Source organism: Rhea americana, unplaced genomic scaffold, assembly GCF_003343005.1.
Source record: "Rhea americana isolate MKP2758 unplaced genomic scaffold, rheAme1 scaffold_35, whole genome shotgun sequence".
Taxonomy (NCBI): domain Eukaryota; kingdom Metazoa; phylum Chordata; class Aves; order Rheiformes; family Rheidae; genus Rhea; species Rhea americana.
The window spans coordinates 4,064,822-4,090,902 of NW_028186479.1; the positions used below are offsets into that span (position 1 = coordinate 4,064,822).

The window sequence follows — 26,081 nt, forward strand, 5'->3', positions numbered from 1 at the left end:
GATGGAGCTGYTCATCCTGGATGCCTAAATCGCTAAGCATTTGAGGATAAAARGGTGATCAGCAGTTATCAGCATGGATTCACCAAGGGGAAATCATGCTTAGTGAACCTGGAGGTCTTCTACAATGGGGTGACTGGTAGGTGAGGGGAGAGCAGTGGATGTTGTCTACCGTGACTTCAGCAAGGCTTTGGACGCTGTCTCCCAGAACATCCTCATAGGCAAGCTCGGGAGGTGTGGGATAGRTGAGTGGACAGTGAGGTGGATTAAGAACTGGCTGAATAGCAGACCTCAGGGGGTCATCATCAGTGGTGCAGAGCCTAGTTGGAGGCTGTAGCTAGCAGCGTCCCCCAGGGCTCAGTTCTGGATCCAGTCTTGTTCAACTTATTCGTCAGTGCCCCAGATGAAGGGACAGTGTGCACCCTCAGCAAGCTGGCTGATGATAGAAAACTGAGAGGTGTGGCTGAGACACCAGAGGGCTGTGCTGCCATTCAGAGAGACCTGGACAGGCTGGAGAGTTGGGCAGAGAGGAACCTCATGAGGTTCAACAAAGGGAAGTGCAAAGTCCTTCACCTAGGAAGGAATAATTCCATTCACCAGTACAGGCTGGGGGCTGACTGGTTGGAAAGCAGCTCTGTGAAGAAGGACCTGGGGTCGTGGTGGACTGCAGGCTGACCATGAGCCAGCAATGTGCCCCTGTGGCCAAGAAGGTCAAGGGTATCCTGGGGTGCATTAGGAAAAGCATTGCCAGCTGGCCAAGAGAGGTAATCTTACACCTCCACTCAGCCCTGGTGAGGCCTCATCTCGAGTACTGCATCCAGTTCTGGGTCCGCAGTACAAGAAAGACACAGAGCTACTGGAGCAAGTCCAGCATAGGGCTACAAAGATGGTTAAGGTACTGGAGCATCTCTGTTATGAAGAAAGGCTGTGAGAGCTGAGCCTGTTCAGCCTGGAGAAGACTAAGGGAGGATCTTACCAATGTGTGTAAGTATCTGAAGGGAAGGTGTCAAGAGGATGAGGCTAGACCCTCCTCAGTGGTGCCCAGCAATAGGACAAGAGGCAACGAGCACGAAGTGAAACATAGGAAATTCCATCAGAATGTGAGGAAAAACTTCTTCACTGCGAGTGTAACAGAGCACTGGAACAGGTTGCCCAGAGAGGTTGTGGAGCCTCCTTCTTTGGAGATAATCAAAACCTGCTGAGATGCAATCCTGTGCAACATCTTCTTGGTGGSCCTGCTTGAGCAGGGGGTTGGACTAGATGATCTCTGGRGATCCCTTCCAACCTCACCSGCTCTGTGATTCTGTGATTCCCCTAATTGGGATATGATTGACTATAACAGTCAGTATTGTTATATTTTCTTTTTTTTCCTCATCTTAATTGAGCATTTTCCCCTCTCTCAACCATGTTGAATTATGCTGTGCAGTACTTCTGCTAACTGTGCAGATTGCTTTATGAGAAGTTTATGTCATCTTCAAAAATGTCCATATGTATTTAATTTCTCATGTTTCTTCTGCTTTTGCTGCTTCTCCATAGCTGAGGTTTTTCTTCCTGTTACATAGTCCTGTTCCTATACCCCCTACTCAACAACTCTTTTTCAAACCAATTTGTCTCTCTCTACTGTACTTAGTGCCTGGAAATTTATTCTCTCTGGCACATAACTACATTATGGTGATGAAACTGAAGGAAACCCTAAAAAGCATCAGAATCTCTGAAAGAAGTATTAGCAGTCTTTAAAAGCAGAAGCAGTGTTAAAACTATGAACACTCCCTGACTTTATGTGGATTCTATTATAAAGTAAAATAGCGGCTTGGTTTTAATCACCAGGGTTTCTTCATGGAAAATACGGATTCTGGATGTAATGCGCATTCTGTGCATCCAAAATCTCCCAGGATTGGTTTTGCAGTTTGCAGATTTCCACCTCCAAAATAGCATTTCAGAGATTTCTACCCTCTAACAGGAATAACTTGACAACCAGGATGAAAATATCAATATTGGACAAATGATTAAAAAAWATACACATTTTACACAATTTTTTAAATTTGTTTTCATAAGCAGGCAGTAAAAAGTATAAAAAGATAAATAAGCTACAGCTTATATGTATTCCCAAATCCTCTATCCTTTATTGATTTCCCAACAGAATTGTTCAGTTCTAGACAACAGGACAATATTAGACGTGTTAACGAGGTTCTGACTTACGCTCATAGGAGGACTTAGCTAAGGTGTCTGAAGCGATTAACATCTCCAGTGCCCCACCTCTCCTCCAAAAGTAACTGCAGTACAAGCGAGGACAGTCAAGCAGGCTGCGTGTCTGAGGCATGCTTTTTACCTTAACTCTAAACTGTAATCACAGTGCTGGCTCGGGCAGAAGCAGGAAGCTGAGGTAGTGCAGCTGGCTGGCAGAAGTAGAACAGCTTCAGCTTTCCTGGTTGAAACTGACAGGAGATAAAAGCCTGAGCTCTAAATCAGGATGGGTAYCATAGTAATACAGCACAAGGAGATTATAGGAAGAATAGGAAACTAGTGAAAAAGGAAAACAGGAGGTGATGCACAGGAACAAAGCTTTATTTGAACAGATGTTGGCTCTATCCCAACATATTTGTAAGTCCAAATTTTGAACAAATTTACTTGTTCTTTAGCTGCCAACTCAGACAAGTCTAAGAAGGCTGTCTTCGAGGCATAAACTGATTCTTTTATTTTTGTAAAACCACACATCTGAACAGCATTGCCGTTTTTCAAACAAAACAAAACAAAGGTTTTGTAGCACAGGTAAATATCCCAGAATATTGTTATCAGCAGATACCGGCAGTTGAAGAAAACATTTTAGTGCTCACATCCACTTCTTTCTATAACTTCGCATTAGCTCTCCTTTTCCTCCTTAACTGCAGTTCCAGATTTAGCACACAACTTTTATTTTATACCAACCTCTAATATCCAGTACACTCTGAACTAATTTTTTTAATCAAAAATATTTTATCAAATATTAAAACTAAATGTTTTATCAGATRTAACCTGGGCATCACAGAGTACTTCAGCACCTTGTAATACCTTCTGCCTTGCTTTAAGTACTGGTACTCCATTGAGAGTGGCAGGTTGTAGTAGTGTACTGACAGAAGGAACAAAGGCCTCACTGCCAATCCGCTGTAAAGTCCATTTAGTTCCTTTTAAATCATTTAGCAGCTTGTGAAAATAAAATGGAAGGAATAACATAACATAGAAAGAAAAGATACAAATTGAAAATATTATTCACAGGTAAAAATAACAGCCTCTCTTCTCCAATCTTAACCTAATCAATATGGGGAATAGGTGAAGCAGAGAGAAAAAACACATATGAAGTATGAATTCATAATCCAAGGTTAGCTTGAATTTTGAGCGTATGCATGAGCAAGTAGATCCCTTAATGCAACAAACCTGTATGGAAACTACTATGCCTGAGGCCTCACAAGCTTTAGGTAGTTGACAGTATCCTGAATATAGCAATATCCCTTTTAGTTTATACTTTCTCATATTAAAAAGCTCAGTGAAACATCAGAGAGCAGCTCAGAGAGCAATGATGCAAACAAGGGGACTGGCACAGGGAGAGAGGCAAGGATAGAGAGGGAGAAATGTATTTAAGTGATTTCCAGAAGCTGTTTGGAGGAGATTTGGGGAAATACATTGGATGAGAAAGCAGGTTCTACAGATCTGTGTAGGTACTGAATCAGAGCAACAGGAGATGGTAGAAGGTGGTAAGCGAAGCAGAGATACTCGTTTCTCCTCTTGCAGGTCTTGAACAATACAATCATCACTTCTTTCTGCTAACTCCAAAGACGTGTTCCTTTCACAGCCTTTCAGACTATATCAAGGCAATAGTAAGAGAAATTAATAGAAGCACTGTACAAGAGGCAGAGACAGTAGATGACAAGGCAGGAGGCTTTTTCAATGTTTAGTTCAGAAGCTGTACAGAACACATGCGGGTAAAAGGGGTACCGATCTTGAAGGGCTCCTTGGGCAGCAGGCAAAATTGTAGTCTTATGATTTAAAGAAATAAGAGTCAAAGTTTTGGTGCAGAATGCCTAAGCTTTGACAGACACAGCTCTTCGGGGCATAAAAGCAGCAGTATTCTCAAGGAAAGCTTTGGAGTTTGTTCTTGACAGAAGCATCAGCCTGGCCCCAGTAATGCTGAAGGAATGCTGAGGCTGGGGCAGTAGAAAGGCTGGTTGAGGCACTACAGCTTAGGACAGTGTCTGTGATTCTAGCGGATCTGTGTAGTGGATTCCTAAACCCACTACACAGAGCACTCTGCTGGCCCCACCTCTGTCTGCAGTCTGGTTCCAGATCCTCTTGACCTTGATTGAAGTGCTTAATTTAACTTTTGGGACACTCATGTTAATGCTTCAGAAAGTCCCATGTCCAAGACTCTATGCAGACAGTCAAAATAACACGTACAAGACATCTGTATTGACTGCGACTGTCTTGAGATCAACAAAACATAGGGAATACAGGTCAATGTTTCAGTATGAGAAATTACAGAAAAAAGTTTCTGTGAAAGTTAATTAAAAAAAGACACAAAAAATGTTGCATTCTGGAGGTAGCTATGACAYCTTTACAATTAGGTTCAGCTACTGAAGTGTGAAAGGATTTTGTTCCACCTTCAAAATAAATCTTAGGTACCATAAACAGAGGCTCTCCAAGATCTCTCRTGTACTAAAAAATTATATCTCAGTTTCGAGATGGACTTGAAGGTCCTGAGGGGTATCAGAAGCTTATTACACCTTTATGTAGTGGGCCTCAATCCATTTGGAACAGCAATAAAAATTCTTTCCCAGCTGTTTCCCATTTCAGTTTTTTTTTAGTGTCAGCACTACAAATGGGAACAGCTACCACATTCCTTTCTCCCACAATTCCTACTGATCTTTTCTTTAATTTTATTTTTGAACAACAGCCACCTTTGCCCAAATCCATCACTACTAGATTTGGCTAGTTAACACAGAGTTCATAGACAGAAAACACCTACCTGTCAGGAGAAGAAAAATCATCCTTTATTTAGCAAAGTAGAGTATCTGTCCACATTTTCTCTGCTGAACTTTGGAAAAACTAGTTTTACAGCAACAATAGCCACAATCTTTCAAAAGCACTCCAGTTCATCATATCACAGATGCCTTCATGTCTGTTGTCTCCTGTATTTATATTTCTGGTCCCCAAGGGTTTTTTTCTGTCTTTATTTTTGAAACTTGAGGGAGACATAAAGTGCTACATAACTTTTAACAGCATTTGAGGATTTTTTTTTGGTCTTCAGAAAGTTCCTTCATTCTGGAATAAATACTTGTTCGACATGACTGATGTTCTTCTGGTTACATGATACAGTACACAAGTAAACAAGGAAGATGAGACATAACAATGCCATAGTTATGAAGAAGAGGAGGAGCCCAGTGAACAAAGAAGGTTTCAGAGGTAACTGGATCAGCTTGCTTTCTGCTGGAATCATGTTGGTGAGGCTTAGCATGTAACCAAGTGACCATGCTATACTGCTGTTATCAACCTGAAATACAGATAAAAGTCTCCAACTCCCATGAAGTTTAGAGTCAAAGACAATAGGTTCTAAAAGCTGATCAGCTGACATTGCAGTTATTTAAAAGAGAGTTGGCAGTTCCTGAGGAACTTCTTGTCCCCAAGCAACCAGGTATCCCAAACTCATTTGACTTTCCACCTTTATTATAGGTCATCCCACTCTTCTGATTTCCTAGATCTGGCCCAGATCTTGGCATTTGTTTAAGGTTCTTTTCATAGGTTTGCATTCACTAACTAAAAAGAAATAAATGGCATAGGCCAACAAAGCCCCAAAACAATACAAAAACCTTATCGATACATATTCTTCAAGGCAATTGTGCTTTTATATCTGGGGTAGCTTAACTGACCAGCTATGTTGGATCTTATTACTTTTAGTTCTTTGAGAGGCAAATCTAATTACAAAGATGTGGCCTCATCTGTCAGAAGTTTCATTTTATCTCAACGCAAAATTTATGTAATGAAGATTTTAATTTTAAATAAGTCTTCTTTATTTTGCTAAATATTTTTGTAGTCTTGGCTAAATACAGAAAAATGTTGCTGTATTTGGCTGCTCCTATCTGATGGGATTAACACAAGATTTATGTAAAAAACAAGGCAAATCCACTCCCCACTAAATTCAGATTAAGGTCTCAAAGTAAACCATATGCTGATGTTCTAGTTGAAGAGCTGATCTCTGAATAATTTTTCAGAGCTGCTAATAGTTGTTCATCAGAGGAAGAAGTAAAGCAAGATAAACCTATCTGATTCCTTACCACACCAGTAACAGAGTATGACTGTTCAGAAAATGCTGTTTATGATCTCTCAGTGACAGTTTGTCAGCAGGCCCTGCATTTAAGAACTTCTTGTATAAAGACTCACAGCTTACTCATTTGTTGTTCTTAAATGCAAGCACTTCCAAACTCTGTATGGAGCTTACAGTCTGTGACAGTGATTTACAATAAGACTTTGTACAGTAGCAGAGAGGAAAGGATAGCCTCATAGAGCACTGTATGGCATTTTCTGATGTAACAGCCAAGGTCACATACTGGTTGTGCTCTCTGACGTGGAAGCAAAAATTTCTTAGCAACAGTTTTAGAATTGACATATAACCTCATCCCAAAGTACTCCAGTTTTCAGGAGCAAAATCAGAAGAGGAGAAGAGAGAAATGTAGTCATTACACAGAAATATTGTTGTAAGCCTCCTGGGTCTGCCAACTGAAAGGCAGTACCCCACCAGTACAGATTCTTATTCCAGAGTACCAGATTTCAATGCAGATGATATGCTGGCTAAGAATAATACTGCCCCATGTCCTTATCACCACTCTCAAACTACAAACCAACTCTGCTTATTCTCCCAATGCTCCCCCAGGAGACAGAAAAGTGAGAGTTCTTCTGTACCTGTTTATCCTGTCCAGCTCAGCAGAGTTAGCTCAAACTGACCTTGTCTGAAGAGGTGTCCAAGTAGATCACAGCCCAGAGCAAGCCAGTACTTCAATGGACTGGGACAAGGTTTAAAACAGTATTATTTCACCCTTTCTTAAAGTTCCTTAAAAGGATCTATCATCACCAAATATTGGGGCAACCCCTGGTACCAGCCTGGAATTGGTACTGAAACCTGAAAAATGCCTTTGTTTTATGCTAGGTATTTGAAAATCATTTACAAAGGCTTTCTACAACCATTATGTTTTTGTAGGCTGCTGCATCTTCTGTCTCCTTCTACATGTCTTTAGATTAAAGTAATAATAGTAAGAGGAAATAATTATTACCTCTTTTTGGAAATGTATCTGGGGCCAAGTTTCCGCATCAAATTTATAGCCATGTACAAGCAAGTAATAAATGAAGTTTGCTGAAAAACAGTAGGATCTAGCATATGTTTCTTCAGATTTAGGCAGCATAAACTGGAGCTAAAACAAAAGGGTTTTGTAGAACATGTAAATTATGGCAAACAACTCCTTTCTTTTATAAGTAAGAATACTTTGTATTCTAATTAAAATTTATCAGCATTAACACCAAGTAAATTTATAGAAAACTAGACACGAAGATTTACAGTGAAAAGACTCTGACAGTGATATAGTTCCTGTGGTAAAAGTGATAATAAACAAAGCTGCACATAAAATGTTGGGAATGTTATGGTTCCTACATTTTCTATGTCATCTTTATMGCATAGTTAAAACTGTGGTAGTAAACTGCAGCCACAAATCTCTTTAAGAGGATCACAGACAGAGTCAGCCTTGCAAGTGGCAAAGAGCTATCAAACTCTGATGATGGTAAATTACATTAGGAAACGTACTAGCAATAAATGAATACAACAAGGAACTGGTCTCGTGATCTGAGGTATCTCCCTGCAAATTTAAAATAGGTCTGTCAATTTACTTAAGGTTCACACTAACACAGCTGATATCAGAACGAGGCATGAGGAATATTGCAGAAGTAAAAAAATGCAGTGTTAAGAAACGTCCATTAAATAAAGATGCCTGCAAATTACATAGCATATATTACAGTAGAAATTCTTCATAGCCAAGGTTCACTCCCAATTAAGTCAATGAAAATACTGGCATCAAGTCTCCCCCTGAATGGAATCAGGTCACTACTTAGTACAATGAAAAGTCTAAGTACTCCTAGTCTAACTTCAACAAAACCAACATGATTTTTCCAAGACAATCTTTTCCCTTTAAAAGAAGAGTCTTGACCATTAAAGTTGTCTCACAGGCCTTAAGCAGAACTGTAATGACAATAAGCAGTCCCCTCACATTCCTGCTTTAAATGCACAAGGAACATCCCACACAGTGGCCTAACACAAGCCTCTCATTCTATCCAGTAATTACATGAGACTGGATCCCACCTTAATCTGTGTAACAGCTGCACAAAGCAGATGCATACTTTGAACAACACAGACAGCCCTGAAAACAGTCTCTATTCCGAATATAACACATACAGTATTTTAGCAAGTCTTTAAGAGATGGTAGCGATTTCTGATAGTACCAGGAAGCAGTGAGAATTAGAAACCTCCAGCCCTCTGATCATCTTCGTAGCTCTATGCTGGACTCTCTCCAGTAGCTCCATGTCTCTCTTGCACTGGAGAGTACTCAAGATGAGGCCTCACCAGGGCTGAGTAGAGGGGCAGGATCACCTCCCTCGACCTGCTGGCAACACCCTTCCCAACACACCCCAGGATACCTTTGGCTCCCTTGGCCACAAGGACACATTGCTGGCKCTTGGTCAACTTGTCTACCTGCACTCCCAGGTCCTTTTTTTGCAGAGCTTCTTTCCGGCAGGTCAGCCCCCAGCCTGGTATCATCAGCAGACTTGCTGAGGAGGCACTCTGTCCCCTCATCCAGGTCACTGATGAAAATGCTGAACAGGATGGGTCCCAGTACTGAGCCCTGGGGGATGCCCCTAGCCACAGGCCTCCAACTGGACTCCACGCCACTGATGATGACCCTCTGAACTCTGCCATTCAGCCAGTTCTCAATCCACCTCRCTGTCCACTCATCTATGCCTTTTCCTAACTGTGCCATGTGCTAACTGGGTAAGACCTCTGTCATGGTCTGGAAGCCTCTTCAGCAGCTTGTGTGAACTTGTGAAAACTAGAGCTTGGTACCAGGTGTCTCTTGTGATGTACAGCTTAAATATCAGATAACAGCAAAGACCTTGAAYATGCAGGCACTGGTTGAAAACAGAGGAACTGTAAATAACTCACTAGTGCTCACTTACTGGTCCCTGCAGCAGCCTAACCCTGACAGCTGGGAATGGACTGCTCTGGCTTCAAGAAGGAAGCAACCATGAAGCAAGGAAAATACAACAGAGAACCAGGATAAGGCACCTGCTAAGGCCTGTGGAACTACACCCCCACATCTGCAGCAGTGTGTAATACAGAAGGAGACCAAGAGCTGTGAACTGTCTAAAAACACAGCTGTTTTATAAAAGGATGAGATCCCAAATTTTGGGGGCAGGAAAGATGCTCATTTCAGTTACTGCTTCCCTCCTAGATGATCACATCAGCAACTAAGTTTACCGAGGACCTCAGGCATCAACTACACAGCATCAGCTCCAGGGTACAGTATACTCACAGCTAATACAGGATACAATTGTTAAGTACTAACTCCTTTGAATACATAGTGATAATGTTGATAATGATGACTGATCTGTGTTGTTAATGAATGTCAGTCTAACAAAGTTTGTTTTAAAGTTGGCCTAATTTATCAGTCTTCTAAACACTTCTGTCACAGTAATCTGCTATTCCCCAAGATACATAAATGTACACCTACATATATTCAGTTGCAACACCCCTTAATTCCTCTATGACATTTCAGCTGTACAAAGGTCAGAACCCAAAGGAGGGAAATGCACACACTGCTTGGCCACATTTCACTACAGGCTAGAAACCTGGATTAGAATTGTAGGTAATGCTTTTTCAAACCTAGTCCAAGAGTTAAGTATYCCAGAAATACTGTATGGCTTGAAACATAGTACAAAAGCAAATGTTAAGGTTGATACAGACCTTCTAAAAATGTTTTGAATACTTCTTCATGTCATGCTCTTTTCATATCTCCCTTTTACAGAGGGGAGGGGAGGGAAAGGGAGGGAAAGTGGGTAGCAAGAGGGAAGAGAAAAGAACTCACCTGGACCCAGCTCTGTGAACAGAAAAACCACATGCTTGAATTGAAGTCGGGTAGGGAAAAGTGCCCAGATAAATTCAAAGCATTAATCGTATAGTAAAATCCTGAGAAAGCCTATAGAAGARGAGAGGATGAAACTTTCAGAATTACAGAAATCAAAAACAAAAAAGATATGCCCAGAAAGAAATACTGTGTTCACAAACCTACCACAAAATTCCCTTTAACTTTTGGCTGCTGGATTCCATTGAATGGGCACTCCCCTCTGTCTCTGCAAGCAGTGAAGTTAAATAGTAAAGACACCATCTCCTGGCACAGACCTGGGTCTCCTGTTCCATGGAATTTCACAAGCCAGTTTGGGTAATAATTTGCTGGTCTCAGAGACTGTGTGCAAAGGCTGCCACAAAAGTACTTCATTGTGAACGCAGTTTCATAATTCTGGGGGTAACATGGATTATCCACGTGGGAACTGCCTCTTGACTTCTGAGGACAGGTAATAAAGGGTACTTAGAGTTAATCTGACATTTACTACAGGGATTTTTTTAAACCACATATGCATGTATTCTTGTTCTCTGCCATAGTCTATCATTATAACATTGCTGATCACTGTAATTCACAGACACTCCTTTCACAAAAAAATTGCTAGCAAGATCAGCAAAATACTCACAGGGCTAGCTGAACCATTCCATCAAACCACAGAAAACTCAACTAAGACCCCAACATTTTTTTTTAGCAAAGATGAAGATCTTTATTTGAAACCCATGTGTGCTTGTCTACAACTATGCACAACAAAGTTTTCATTGGGTTCTCTGAACTCCACCAAAGGGAAGAGAATACAATCCCAAGAACCTTCTCAGAGAGWTAGTGAACACCTGCAAGAGCAGCATAGAAAAGCTTCTTAAACTTACCTGGAGCAGCAATGCTAATAATCTTTTCTCAGCTTCATCTCTCCCATAACACTGGAAGCTGTGAGTGTAGACATTGTATTTGTAACCGTACAACATCACCTGCAAGGTGCTATTGGAGTTATCCTGAAAGTCCTCTGGAATAAATGAAATTTGAGTGGAAGCTCCTCCAAGATCTAGTGCACCCACGGTCTCTTTTCTGTAAGGATGGACCCATGTCCTCCAAAGGTTTCTCTACATATAAAAGTGAAAAAAAAAGACTAAGAAATGTCATCTGCTTGTTCTTCCTTCAAGCTTTCCTACTTTTTACTTAATTTTAAAAAYATCTTTTCCCCTCTTTCTCATTCACCCTCTCCAAAAAAATCCTCACTCTGAGGAAAATATGGAGAAGTTTCTTAAGATAAGGTGGATGTATTTTTACAGAGTAAAATGAGCTTGAAAGATGGAGGAAGAAACGCGGCATAGCTTTAAACTCAGAGAAAAAGGACAGCACAGTGATCAAAGCACTGAACTAGCCAGATCAAAATCTGCATTAGAATGCAGGGAACTGAASTCTAGGTACCTGAGAGATCTTGAACAGATCTTTTATCTTCTCCATCCACAAAATAGAGATAGCAGTCACTTATCCCCTGGGCCAAATTAGTATGAACATTTGCTAGTTTCAAGGCAAGCAGAATTATTAAAGGAATAGAATATTAAGAGATCACACAGGATAAAGAATAAGAAAAGAACTAAAAGTCAAATAAAAGCTCCATYGAAGTCAAAGGCATTCTACCAATTTCTACCAGCAAAAGTCTGTCCAAAGCCTCCATGAAGGGTTTTATATTTGGAAGTAAACGGACAACAATAACCTCAAACCACTTACAGTTCTAATACAGAACAAGGACCACTGTTCTGTACATTTCCTTTACTGAAACCTCAACAGCAATAATCCTGGTCCATTTAGCTAGCATTCTTCCCTATTACCCCAAAACATCCCCAGAAATCTGTATTTGATCTGCATGATCACAGTGTAGAGCATATTTTTTGTATGATTATCCATCTCCATATTCACTGTAACATTATTTACTGAGGATGACGATATGAATGTATACATGTGGCAGAAGAGACTTTATGGGCTAGCAAACATACTTGTGAGAAAAACCTGCAATGAAAGATTCCCAAGAACAGTGGCAAAATTTCTCTCTCAGCCCACTGTCACAAGAATGGTTAAAAGATTCTCTCCCTCTCTTGTAATATTCAATACTCAGTTCTTTATACAATTCTGCATACTAAACTGACTTTACAACATCTTGCAGTTCCTTCAGAAGTCCTTATAAATCCACCAGAGGGAATTTGAGATTTTGATCATTAAAATTCATATGGTAGAAGACTGTTTGACATTGCTTTGAAGTTCATGAATTTGTCTTTGTTGCATGAAATGCATACAATGTGAAAAGCTCTCCCAGACTGTGCAGCCATTTTTCTTAACTTTGTGAGTGTCAACAACACATTCACCATGAGCTATCAAATCACCAGCATCTAATTCCTGCTTATAAATTGCCATAATCTAGCAGGAACTGCTCAGCCAGGACAGCTTATTATACTCAAGTGTCTGGTGAATTTTCTTTCAACCTAGCAGGACTATCTGGAAGAAATGCAGTAAACACTAAAGGCAGCATACAACTACCATGAATGYAAATGAGTAGTTGCTGATGTCCTATTTTTACTTGCAAATGAAGTTATACTGAACATGTATGCATAAAAAAGGGATTATTTTTCCAACATATTTTATTCCCTCTACTACGAAGCACTTGTGTGATGCTATTCTGTGTTCATGCAGCAGTGTATCTTTATGTTGGTATAGCTTTGTCCACACAAAACTATGTACCCATTAACCAACATCCATTAACCAACATCCTCTCTCAAGTCTAGACAAGACAATAAATATCACAATACACTGCTCATAACCTGCAGTTTTTCCAGCAATACTGGAACAGATTACATGAGTGATTTCTGGTTCAGCTGAGGCACTTTTGACCACACCAACTCAACCACCTTCACTGTCTGCTTAAGCCAACTTTGTCTAACAGCTTGGAGACCCCTAAGCAATACAGTCTCTTCACCAGTAGGGCTACAGAAATAGCAACCTGCATAAGTATCAAAAAAAGTGGTAAGAACATCTTTAACTGGCATCACCGTAAACAAAGTCAACAGTTGTCATACTTTACCAATACACCAATACATTTAAGAACAATACAACTTCTGTTTCTCTAGAAGGTATTAGATTTGTCATTTAGGGAAGACAATGATAAACAGTTCTTTGGATGAACAGTTTTACCTTTGTCACATCACATTCCTGCCACATTGTACTCTTTGATCTGCTTGCTTTGTTCCAGTACTATCAAAAATATATACTATATAGTATATTCTATACTTCAATGGGAAATGCAAGTTACAGCTATGATGTTTTAACAGGCATCTCCTCTAAAACTTTTCATTTATAACAAAAATTAGAAAAGAAAAGCATGCAGKTTTTTCCACACACCTCTAAGAAATTGCCCATTAAATAGTTGGTTGTAATCCATCCATACACCCCTTCCTCTGGCCCAGTTATGATYTGTGCACCCCTAAATTCAAAGGGCTGTGCTCTGAAGTAGTTYTGAATGCTTGCAAGGACTTCATTGGCTGCCGTTTCATTTTGCAACCTAAGCAATTCACAAAACATGAGACACTGAGCATCTGGAAAGGCAATGTCATGTTTATTTCTCACCAACTAGCAAGTCAAGAAAGTTCTTTGAATCACTTAAAAATTTAACGTTGTTTTAACAAAAAAAAGAGAAGCTTACTATAGGGAACAGCCCAAGCAAGTATCCTGCATCGTTTCACCAAGCAACTCTCTCACTGCGTATAAACTTCRCTCTTTAGCATGCAAATTCTTGGGTATTTTGTTTCTCATATATACATTTATTTTTAGTGGACTGAGTGCTTACATGAGAACTCCTGGCTAAGACAGTCCTGGAGCCTTCCTTCCCCCTCTGTTTAGCCGCAGAACAAACAAAAACACTCAGTTTGTGCCAGGCCTAAAGCCACAGATAGGCCTCAAAAGCCACATTACACCACATTTGCACTCAGAAAACTCTGTGGTGTCTAGCTTTAATCTGCTTTTGTTGCCCTCAGATATGCACAAATATTGCGTATTTACATAATACTGGATTTAAACACAGATGTAGAAGGGAGAACTCTTGCTAGCAAAAATCTACAGAGAAGAACCGTACAGTGTAAAGCAAGTACTTTTTCTCAGTATAGCATAAGAGAGGAGTTTTATACAGCCCTGCTTTTCCTACCAAAAAGCTCATTACATTAAGTGAGCTGCACTCCATTCTCTTTTGAGATGACCAATTCCTGATTAACAGAAATATGTCCAATATATTTTTCACATTCTAGTTTCACAAGCTGCTATTCTAGTAYGTATACACTGGAGTTCAGTGAGTTTCCACTATACCTCAGTAGTCGCATGCCAGCTGTAGCCCCCAGATAAGCAGAAGTATTTTTATGCAGGTGAATTGGGATTCTCTCCTTGACTTTATTCAGGCAGTCATCAAAAGGTTTTGCAAGGGCTCCAGGGTTATTCCCGTAGCTAGATATGCCAGGGCCTAAAAGAGGACAAGCAGACTGATTTCACTGTGTTTTGCTAGCTACAAATTAGTCCAAACTAGCAAACAGGTGTTAAGAGAAAGCACTTCCCTCTTTCCTYGTGCAACTGCAAACAAGGACAGAATGGTTCAAAAGTATGAGCACTTAAGGCATAAACTATGTAATGACACAGCTGTGCAAGTTCTTGAGAAGATACTTCCAAACTTCTTTCCTGCATTTGAATGTGTGTATACATATAYACCTATAGCGCCTACATAAAGTAACATACATACATAGTATAACCATATAACACACTGACAGCAGTGCTGCGTTCATGAGGAAAATAGGTTTGCTCCTAGCAGGTACTATAGAAAATTAAATGTCTAATAGATGTAAAATTTCTCTGACCTGCAAAAGTATAGAGAATCCCTCCTTCTACAACCTAAGCCAAAGGTTCCTGGTTTGTTTTACCACCACTGATGTGGGTATCATGGCACCTCCACAGCCCACTCTCTTCAGCTGGAGATATAATAAACTTTTGCAAAGAATTGCTGGTGAAATTCTAAGATGCACAAGGATGCCTTCTGAAGTCACAGAGGTCCAGGTTGACATTGGTGTGTGAAATACTAAGAATATCAAAGGTTTCCTTGCTTCCAGATATCACACATAGAGTCACACCTCGCTGCACAAGGTATATTTTAACAATTAACATCAATGTCTTTCCTCTCTTGCTCTCTTCCTCATCCAAACACCAGCAGGAGTTAAACAAACAAAATATTTCTCTGGCATTTTTAGAGGAGAATAAGTTAGCTTCTCTGCATTTTTCTCACACCAGAAGCCCTAAGGGCAACACTCCTTTTGAGTCAAGACATGAGCAAGCAGARTACTCCCTCTGCTTCAGCAGGCAGGTTGCCATTTCTGCAGCCTGTAAGGATACACCATGAGGCACATGTCAGTGTATTTCTGCCATGCACATGTAAGTTTGTACTTCTTTCCTTATTGTTCTAAAATTACTAAGAAAATCCACAGGTATATTTAATGATGATGATAAGATATCTTTGCACTGTTAAGAAACTGCTACGTTCTACTCATCTGCTAGTCACTTATAGACATTTACATCTCCAATAACCATTTCCAGATACAAACTGGGACTTAAGGTTTTGCATGATCATAACCAAGAGAGAAGGAAATTCTCCCTGAATGCCAGAGTTCTTTTCAGAGGTTAACAAAATCTACACGGAGATTTCCTGGGTGAAATCATGCTTAACCRAACTGATAGCTTTCTATGATGGAATGACCGCCTGGGTAGATGAGGGAAGAGCAGTGGATGTTGTCTACCGTGACTTCAGCAACGTTTTGGATGCTGTCTCCCAGAACATCCTCATAAGCAAGCTCAGGAAGCACAGGCTAGATGTGTGGACAGTGGGGTGGATTGAGAACTGGCTGAATGGCAGAGCTCAGAGGGTTGTGATCAGCAGTGGTGCAGAGTCTAGCTGGAGGCCTGTGGCTAGTGGAGTCTCCCAGGGCTCAGTACTGGGGCCAATCCTGTTCAGTTTACTCATCAGTGGCATGGATGAGGGACAGAGTGCCTCCTCAGCAAGTCTGCTGATGATACCAGGCTGGGAGGAGTGGCTGAGACACCAGAGGGCTGTGCTGCCATACAGAGACTGGACAGACTGGAGAGTTGGGCGGAGAGGAACCTCATGAGGTTCAACAAGGGCAAGTGCAGGGTCCTTCACCTCGGGAGGAATAACCCCATGCACCAGGACAGGCTGGGGGCTGACCTGCCGGAAAGAAGCTCTGCAAAAAAAGGACCTGGGAGTGCAGGTAGACAAGTTGACCAAGCGCCAGCAATGTGTCTTTGTGGCCAAGGGAGCCAAAGGTATCCTGGGGTGTGTTGGGAAGGGTGTTGCCAGCAGGTCGAGGGAGGTGATCCTGCCCCTCTACTCAGCCCTGGTGAGGCCTCATCTGGAGTACTGTGTCCAGTTCTGGGCTCCCCAGTACAAGAGAGACATGSAGCTACTGRAGAGAGTCCAGCATAGGGCTACGAGGATGATCAGAGGGCTGGAGCATCTGCCCTAGGAGGAACGGCTGCAAGAGCTGGGCCTCTTCAGCCTGGAGAAGAGAAGGCTGAGGGGGGATCTTACCAATGTGTATAAGTACCTGAAGGGAGGGTGTCAGGGGGACAGGGACAAACTTTTTTCAGTTGTCCCCTGTGACAAGACAAGAGGCAATGGGCAAAAACAGAACCACAGGAAGTTCTGCCTGAACGTAAGGGGGAATTTCTTCCCTGTGAGAGTGACGGAGCACTGGCACAGGTTGCCCAGAGAGGTTGTGGAGCCTCCGTCTTTGGCAGTAATCAAAACCTGCTGAGATGCAATCCTGTGCAACATGCTCTAGGTGACCATGCTTGAGCGGGGGAGGGGAGTGGCCTAGGTATCTCCAGAGGTCTTTCCAACCTCAACCATTCTGTGATTCCTAAGCTGCACACTCTGCCCCTCCCCTGGCACCTAACCTTGCAAACCCAAACCAGTATACTAAAACATCTCTCTGTACAGTTCTGCAGCATCCAAGCATTTTTCACATCAGTCTCTCTCTTTTGTTGTTTTTTTCCAAACAAGACTTTCTGCTTTTTTTAGRCCACTGCTAAAACTTGGAGCATGGCATAGCTCAGAAGTGGCTTACTAACACTGTAATGTGACCTTTTCCTAACCACTGGGCTAGATGGTGAGAGTTACAATTTTACACACTTAGTTAAACAAGCAGCACTGCTGAAGTCAGTATCTTCAAGGATGATCTAAAGCTCATTTTAATCAGAGTAGCAGAACTTATGAAGCTTGGCTTTCTATTGAAATCCCTTATGGTGTAGCTACTGTTTAATTACGTGAATTTCTCTTCCCTTCCTGGCCACCTGTCTTCATGAAATGTGTGAGGTTTTGGTAACACTGAAAGCTTAGTCAAATGTCACTGAATCTGACTAAGAGATTCAGAAGTTATTACAGAGGAATCCACAACATACTATTAGAACATATAATCAATCACATCAGAGTCTGAGCAAAAGTCCATCTAGTCTAGCATCCTCTCTCCAAGAGGAATCAATACAAAACCTGAGAGAAATGAATAAGGCAAGTAGCCAGCGGTACTTCTCCTGGGACATCCTCTAGCAGTGCATAACTACAGGTCTTCCTGAGTCAAGGCCAGAACTGCATATTCATATTTAATACAACTATCATCTAGACATTAGTCCGCTTATGTTCTTTTTTTTCCCCACATCTACGGCATCCTATCAGAAAGTTCTGCAATTTAGCTTTTTTAAGTGATGATTTTATTAGACACTCCCTAGTTCTGCAGCCTGGAGAAACTCTTCCTGTTCACTTTCTGAAGATCTTTCATAATTTGAGGTCTGCCTCCATATTCCCCTCAGTTGCATCTTTTGAAGTGATCGCAGAACAATTTCAAATCAACCACGTAAACCTTGTTTCTCTATGTAACCTGACTAAAACTGCAAAGACTTTTTAAAATATCACTAGCACTTCCATAAAATAAAACTAATTTGTCAAGCCACTACAGTAGAGCTAACACCCATTTTTGCGCCCATAAAAAATAATAGTGAACATCTCACAGGGGCTGAATCCCCACTCCTCTCAAAGCCTTTCTATTCAAAGCTATTTTTACATGTATTTTACACCTGTCTTTTAAAAGAAATTAATTCAAGGCACAAGAACTAAGCATTTACAGAGCCTGATTCTCTGTAGATCAAATTCTCTCTGCACCAGTTGTGCACTGCAGTAGAGTAAACCAAGTTTAGCTATAATTTCCTCTCTCCAGTGGAGATTAGGGGAGCGTGCTGTATCAGTAGGAGGAGAGCTGATCCTGAATAATACAGCTGTAGATACAATCTTAATTCTTGCTCCCTAGCACTGAAAGGGGAACATGGTGGAAAACAAAACAAAACAGGAAAACATTATAAGCTTTAAGATATATTTTCTTAATGGCTAGAAATAAGGAACTGCCAGCTGAGCTCACCTTTCACACTACACTTGAAGATCTGGCTTACTACTCCTGTGTCATTTTCTTTTTCTGCTGGCCACTCATACACATAGACTGTAGTCTGAGACGATCCAGCATCGAGCACTATTCCATACTGTGGAGAAAAAAATTAATACATTATATAAAGAAATAAAGAATGACAACTTACAGGTCCACATGCAGCTGTATTTCTTTGCTCTTCTTCCTTTAGAAAGGAGATGCATAGTACATTCATAAGAGACATTAATCCTAGTACTAGGTGCTTAGACATGAATCCCACATCAGAGCACAAAATGAATCTTGGTGCAAAACAAAGAATATACTATGTATCTTCAGTCATGGATTGAGTGGGAATGAAGATCACTCATCTCCTTTCAGCATCAGGCTAAAAACCCACACTGATACATAAGTAACACCACGTTAGGACCTTGTTTTGGAGCAAGCTGCATTCTCATTATTCCCGGTACACTCACTGGACACTGAAGGGTTGGATACTTAAGCACTGGCGTTAGATTCAAGGGTGCACAGGAGTTCTGAAAGCCACAAGCAAAGAGGTAAAATATACAATAGTCYGCAAGTAGAATCATGAAACAAGTTTGATTTCTTTCTAATTTCCTCATAAACTCTCCATCTGAGTGACTTAGGCAGTCCATCTGTGAGCCTGCCACTGAAATTAGTCTGTACCAGAGTGAAAGATAACACTGAGGGAAAGAGAATAAGTACTACCCCAAGTTTTATTGATCTGATAAATAAGAAATATTTAAGTGATCACAGAGGGTCACAGAGTTCTTTGTGGGATTAAAACACACGTTTCTCCATCTCAGTTTACTGCCCACCAGATCAGTCTTCCCCACCTTCTGTCTTTTACAGCAGCAGAATACTCAGACAACTGGGAAGGCAAACTGCCTGAAGGAAAGTATTTTGAAAGCAGTAATTTTGCATATCCTCTTTGCATTCCTTGAAAGTAAATTTAGCTGTCCCCCTCCTCACAACTCATCCTACTGGTACAAAATACTTAAAAGACAGATGCCCAGAAAAAGCATCAGCCTGACAATGCTGAAAAATGAGAGTCTCCACCTGGCTGTAAGAGCAGCTGTAGCAGGCCTATAAATTTCATCATACCACCTCCCTGCAGAGCCTCAAATCTGACTGAGAAAGATCATTGCTTCAACCTCCACACCTCATTAGTTCCCAGCTTCCCGCTRTAATCCCCTGAAGTCCTGCCCCCTTAAGAATTACCAGCAATACCAGTCTCTAATCTATTTCTCGGAGGACTGTTACATAATGAAAATTTCACTCACACTTATGTAGAATGTATTTAACCTGATCAACTAAAAGGTGAAGGGCTTCACAGGTACTATCAATCCACTAAGCCATCAGGTTCCATTCAAGGCACTGTTTTAGCAAAGTTGTATGCTTAATTGAACCAATGTGTAACTAAGAACCTTAGTTCCCAACTCCTTCTCTCATTTTTCCTATAGTCTCTTGTTCCCTTTAAAAAAAGATGTTCTCTTTAAAAGGCGTCTCAGGCCAATTTCAAGCTAACTCTAGAGCTGAGGAGCTTCATCTCTCACCTCTATGTGAACTGGTCCATGCAGCCTCATGAGGCAGTGATTAATGAGGAGTGTGCTTAATACTGAAACTAAGATGAGTCTTTAATAAAAAATAACAGAAATGATAGAGGATGCAGCATTTCAAGAGGTGGGGGCAGGAAGAGAATTCTACATGTCTTGTCTTAGGCTGCTACCTCATAAAAACTGTTTGAACTAAAATGCTCTAGTGATGCTACATGTCAGTCCAAACTGCAAGACAGGATTACCTTTGGCTGCCCTTCAAGGACAACCAATGCTCTCCTGTTTTAAAAGGCACTGAGCGGGATAGAGAGCAGAGGAAAACATTTATCGTGGGCCCACAGCTATTAAAGAATAGAATAACTTTTTCTCCCTCCTTTCCCCTCTATTTCAGTTTTTCCACCACGAATCTCCATCTTCTCTGTGATGGTGAATCACCATTATGGAGAGAGATAAAGGCCTGAGGAYTTCCCAATTCTACATTGCATCATCTATTCAACAGACTAGTCAGAGAAGACAGGGAGGCAACATTAACCCAGAAAAGCTTCAGAGTTCTATTTTCTTGATCAGTAAAAACAAGAAGGATGAAGAAAGTGACTTGAAGGAAAATGCTGCATTTTTCTCTAAGTCATTGGATGGCTTTTACTGTTGCTCAGGGGTTCTCCAACACTGAAGTGSCCATATTGCCTATGGCACAAAGCAAGGGTAACACTTTACTTCTTGGCAGAATAATAGGATCACTGCACACACTTATCATAAGCTAAATAAAGAGCAAGGCAATGATAAACCAGACTCTGTGTCTCTGAAGGTACATTCACACATAATTTCCTGGCTGCAGCCTGGCTGACTACAGAAACAGCTATACCCCACCATGTCAACTACTTGTCCTTCCCCTGCAAGAGCGTACCCTCCCATCCACTACCACAACTGCTTGTGTAAACACCTCTGAACTCTTTCAGAGAAAGATTTAGGCTGATCAATTCAACTCATTTGTGTGGCCAAAATGCATAAGAGATATTCATAGGGAAGGCTTTGTAAGTATATCTTGAGTAGTAGTAATCCCAAAAGGGAAGTAGGAACAAGCCTCGGGGGTAATCACCTCTTCAGCTTGAATACCAAAGTCATAGGAAGACCTACACCTGCAAACTCTTAAAGCAGGCACAGTCAGGACAGCTCATTTGCCTGCCAATCACCTTGGAAAACTGCCAGAGGAAGCTAACAAGCTAAACCAGTTACAGCAAGGATGGAGCCAGCAAAAGCGCATCCATGCTAGAAGCACACTTCAGTTCAATTATATAGGGCTTAACTGCTTTTAACCAAGCCATAACATCCACAAGCAAGGCAAAAACTTCCCAAGAGCAAAACAAAACATGGTCTTTTGCACATGCTAAATTTAGGTGTAGAAGACTGTGGYACCTGGAAAGACAGATTAAAGAAATACAAAGAGAGGTATTTTTTCTTTAGGGCTCACAAAGCTTCTGTAGACAAATTCTGTCAACCGCTATGAAGGCTCATTACRTTCAGAGATAGTATCACTTACAATTCTGGACTTCTTCACAAGCCTTGTCACTAAAGGATGTTTGTGCTTCGTTCATCACTCTTCTCACTTTCTAGTGTTTCAGTGAGTTGCAAGCTCTTTCAGTGCCTCAGCCTCATGCACATGGATGGGTCCTTCCTTCACAAATTACTAGCTGAATCTTCAGGTATCCCAACCACCAAGGAACCAAAATACTTAATTTAGCAAGAAGACATACAAACATCAGTGGCATAGCAGAAAATGCATCTCTTGTGCCACAGCAGAATGAATCTGGATGTTCTCAACCTGTATCTTGGAAAGAGCTATTATGCCACAGTTAACACAAACTCTAGTTATCCTACAATTTTGGTTTCATGGGGAATAGCGAGAAGCAAAAGAGTAAGGCCAACTGAGAAGAGAAAGTCTGTTTTCATCATGTTATTGCCATTTTTATTTTATTTTAACCAAACACAAACTTTGTGACACGGACATTTCCAAGCTCCATCACATCAGCTAAGTACTGAGCGGTTTGCAACTAGCATACAAAGATCCTCCTCTACTCCTAAAGGATTACTTCTTGCAAATGGTAACCATTCACTGAAGACTATTCAGCCTCTCAGGAATCAAATACACAACCCTATTAGGAATCAAACACACAACCCTATATATCAGCTAGGAATTTCAGAGTTGACAGGCTCACAGCCCTGAAGAAATCCAAACCTAAGGCATCTAGCAAAGAAAAGGACAATCCTCCTCCAGAACCAGTCAGTCATGGAACTGTTCTGATTCAGGAAGCTTACCTGTCTAAACCTGCTCCAGATGGTCAAGGTTGGCCCAATGTTTGTTCAAAGTGCAAGRTAGGCAATTTTGTCATTCTGAATATGAAACTAAACTAGTGCCCAACACCACAAGCAGTGTCTAAGCTGTCCTTGAGACAGTGGCTGTAGTCTCATATCAGTCCAATCTTGCTTTGCACAAAAACTGGTGGGATGTAAGGCTGCTGTAAGCAGAGATTTGGGGTACAACAGGGAGTAAACTTGAGTCACTGTGTCCCCATACAAGGTCCCAGCACACACACCCTGCCACACCACACGAACACATAGAATGTGTATCAGAATATAGTTTTTAGCCTATTGTCTAACTCATGCACCAACAAATAATCTAGACAAAGCCAAAGATGTTCATAATCCCATGAAGTGTAATAGGACATCAGCCTATTACTGTTAACCTGCGAACTATCCAGTTAAATACATACAGGGAGAGAAAGGTAGAAATGACTTCGAAGAAGAATCTGACAAGATTTATATGCTGGTAGCTATAGTGGACAAAACACAGTACTTGGAATGCCAGACTGCACAGCTCCCCTGGAAGGCTAATTTCTATAGCCTTATCTTCAGTTATATACACATATTCTAGCAGCATAAAACAAAATCTGAACCTATTTTCCAAAGAACTTTAGTTTATCTTTTTCAGTTTGTTCTGTCCCTCCTCATGAAGCTCCTCTCCTTCCTCTAACACAGAGCAAGTCTAAACAGGCAGTAAATCAGAAAGTGCACATTTACAGCCCAAATGCTTTATGATCCACACGGGCAATTTGCAAAGATTTCAGCATAAACCTCTTAGCTGTGTTTGGTAATAAAATTTCAACCTGAGACATTCACAGAGAATCATAGAGTGAGTGGTAAGGTTGGAAGGGACCTCTGGAGATCATCTAGTCCAACCCTCAGCGTAGCCCATACAGGGACTGAACCCACGACACTGGCATTAGCAGCACCACGCTCTAACCAACTGAGCTAAACCTGTATTGCCTGCTTCAAAATTATTTTAAAATTACTTTCAATCCCTGACAAAAAAACAAACAAAAAAAACCCCCAAAAAACCAGCAACATTTTCTTCTTGTTTGGCCTTTCAGTCTTGGAGAAGACAGTGTCTAATAGCTATCATAGACAGGGAAGCAAGGAATGCTTTTCCACTTTTGCCACTGACTTACTCTGTGATTTTGGCCAATGCTCTTTTTCTCTCAGCCTCAGTTTTCCCATGACAAAGATATGATGAGACATCAATTTGTGGCTGTTATCTCATTTGAATCATCACATAAAACATAGTTCAGAAAGGATTATTGTTAAATATCAATTCAAAACACTGTTCTCCTTCCTTACGCATTTTAAGATTTACCTTAAGTCCTRGGGAGAGGCTCTTTTGCTGGTTTATCTGAATCACAGCAATAGCGATGACAAGAACTATGCTTAGAAGAAGGAATACCTGGGCAACAACACTTGGAGTTTTGGTGAGCATCCTGAAACAACAAAGGAAATGTTTAAGGAGTGTGGAAGGATTCAGTGATTCTATCTCAAAAGGCTAAGGCCTTAAGCCCTGAGTCAGCTAAGACTTCTCATAAAATCTCAAGTTTCATCAACCAGATAATGCTACAAGAAAATTCTATGTTCTCTTCAAGAACTGCCTGGTGTTTTGCCATCACTAACTTGTCCTTATCCAGAAGGTGTGTGCCTACGTTGTCATGCTAATGAACGCTAGATTTCACCCTCAGGTGCCAGTCTGCTCATTTCCTACAGTGCCTGCATGTAGATGCATGCTTACAATCCCCCATTGCCTCAGGAAACAAGAGAGAGGGGCAGACTGGGCCTTGTGCATACTCAACCATCCTATGCACACATATAACATGTCCAAAGCCACAGCCCTGTAGACACAATGCTGGCAGCTGCTTAACACAGCTGAATATTCCTGCCAGAGATGTAAGATCAGTGTGCATAATGAATATAGACTGCTTTAAAAAGGAACAAAAGATGTTTTAAAAACTACAGAGTAGGCATTTTTATTCTAATTTCTAAAGTGTTCATGGAATAGGTTTATGTATATATACACATGTGCACATACTAATATAGAGTCTATTATTATCACCGTGCACTACTCAAAAGGTATAACATATACAGTTTAACCCACAGATCTTGCCATGAAAAATACTAAATCTAAATAAACCTGAACTGTAGTTATGCTAGACAAACCTAAAGGTGACATGGAACATTCACATTTAAGATAAGGCTATCTATATGCTCTTCTGGAAAGATTTTCTAGAATTCAAGTGTGGTTTAGGTTTCTTGTAATTTCTATTAATCTTTTACTTTTGCATGTCCCTGGCCAGACATCTCTTCATCCCAAAACTAACATTTCAGTACCTCTGAGTCAGAAAATTCCCATATCAAAAATTCTTACGCTCCACAGGGGTTCAGGAGGGAAGAAGTGGCTGGTGGGAGATGGGAAGCTCAGAAGTTTCAGAGACACATGTCTCACTTGCAGGTAACAGTTATTTTGACATCGAAATATCAGGATAGATCATGCCAGGCTAACTTAATTCCCATCTCCTAATTCTTCAGTCCTGATGATGGTGAGTATACAGGTGGTTGTTCTGGTCAATTGTTGCTCCAGCAATTGCTAATGCCAATCCCTCCTAAGCACAGGAAGTAAAAAGCCATCTACTCTCTACAGCTGTATCACACTGAGTCAGCCCTGTTTTACCTGCAACAAACACATGGTCAGCCTCCTTAGGCTCCAACCTGAGCTGGAAAGCTGAGGAAGATGGGCAGAACAAATGTTTCTAAACACAATTTCCATATTGTAAACCCCATGAGTACTTCAGCCTTTGCAACTCTGTGTCTATGCTCACATTCAAAAGCACCAAGTTCTTTGTTTTGCTCTGGGTCTGCCTTCACTCTGAGTGAGCTCTGCCCACTGCTGCTGTTTTCCTTCTCTGTTTTCTAATTTCCATTGTGAAGTCTAGCTCAGACTGGCTTTCGAAAACTCACTTCAGCCTGACACGTCTCACTTCCAGAATGATTTTTAATGCTAATTAACCCCCTTTCCCAATCCATATGGGCTCCCTGTTTATTGCCAATCTACTCTTCCATCACTGCCTTCTCCAAGCTTGGTATTAACTTCATTATCTTAATCGTCAGACATCTGTGAGATAATTATCAGGTTGCTGCCCAGCTACATTGATGATTAATTTACTGCTCTCCATCTCTTTACTATCCTGAGGCATTCAAGCATAATGYACATAATAGTTGAAAGACAGTAAAAATAAATCTCATTCTATTATAAAATCTATAAGGATTCTCACTGGAATCTGAGAATGATGTCAGAGCACATTAATCAAAAGCATTCATACAGATCAATTAATTTGCAAAAAGAAACAGCAGATTTTAACTATACATCTAAGAATAACCATCCTGATAAAATACTTGTCTCTGCAGGACTTTTTTTTTTTTTTTTTTTTTTTTTTTTTTTT

The 26,081-nt window shown here is 40.9% G+C and overlaps 1 protein-coding gene across 1 annotated transcript in view; it reads right to left on the reverse strand.

Moving 5' to 3' along the window:
• Window positions 1–5,249: 5,249 nt before the first annotated feature.
• The window catches only part of ENTPD3 (ectonucleoside triphosphate diphosphohydrolase 3), a 22,049-nt gene continuing 1,217 nt past the window's right edge, over window positions 5,250–26,081 (reverse strand). The window contains exons 2-10 of the mRNA XM_085311836.1: window positions 23,954–24,074; window positions 18,689–18,806; window positions 14,532–14,682; window positions 13,575–13,734; window positions 11,051–11,281; window positions 10,353–10,625; window positions 10,149–10,259; window positions 7,293–7,430; window positions 5,250–5,518 (exon numbers count right to left, since the gene is read on the reverse strand). Coding sequence (XP_085167962.1) covers window positions 5,285–5,518; window positions 7,293–7,430; window positions 10,149–10,259; window positions 10,353–10,625; window positions 11,051–11,281; window positions 13,575–13,734; window positions 14,532–14,682; window positions 18,689–18,806; window positions 23,954–24,073 — 1,536 coding nt within the window. The 5' untranslated portion in view covers window position 24,074 and the 3' untranslated portion in view covers window positions 5,250–5,284. The remainder of the gene's footprint in view (window positions 5,519–7,292; window positions 7,431–10,148; window positions 10,260–10,352; window positions 10,626–11,050; window positions 11,282–13,574; window positions 13,735–14,531; window positions 14,683–18,688; window positions 18,807–23,953; window positions 24,075–26,081) is intronic.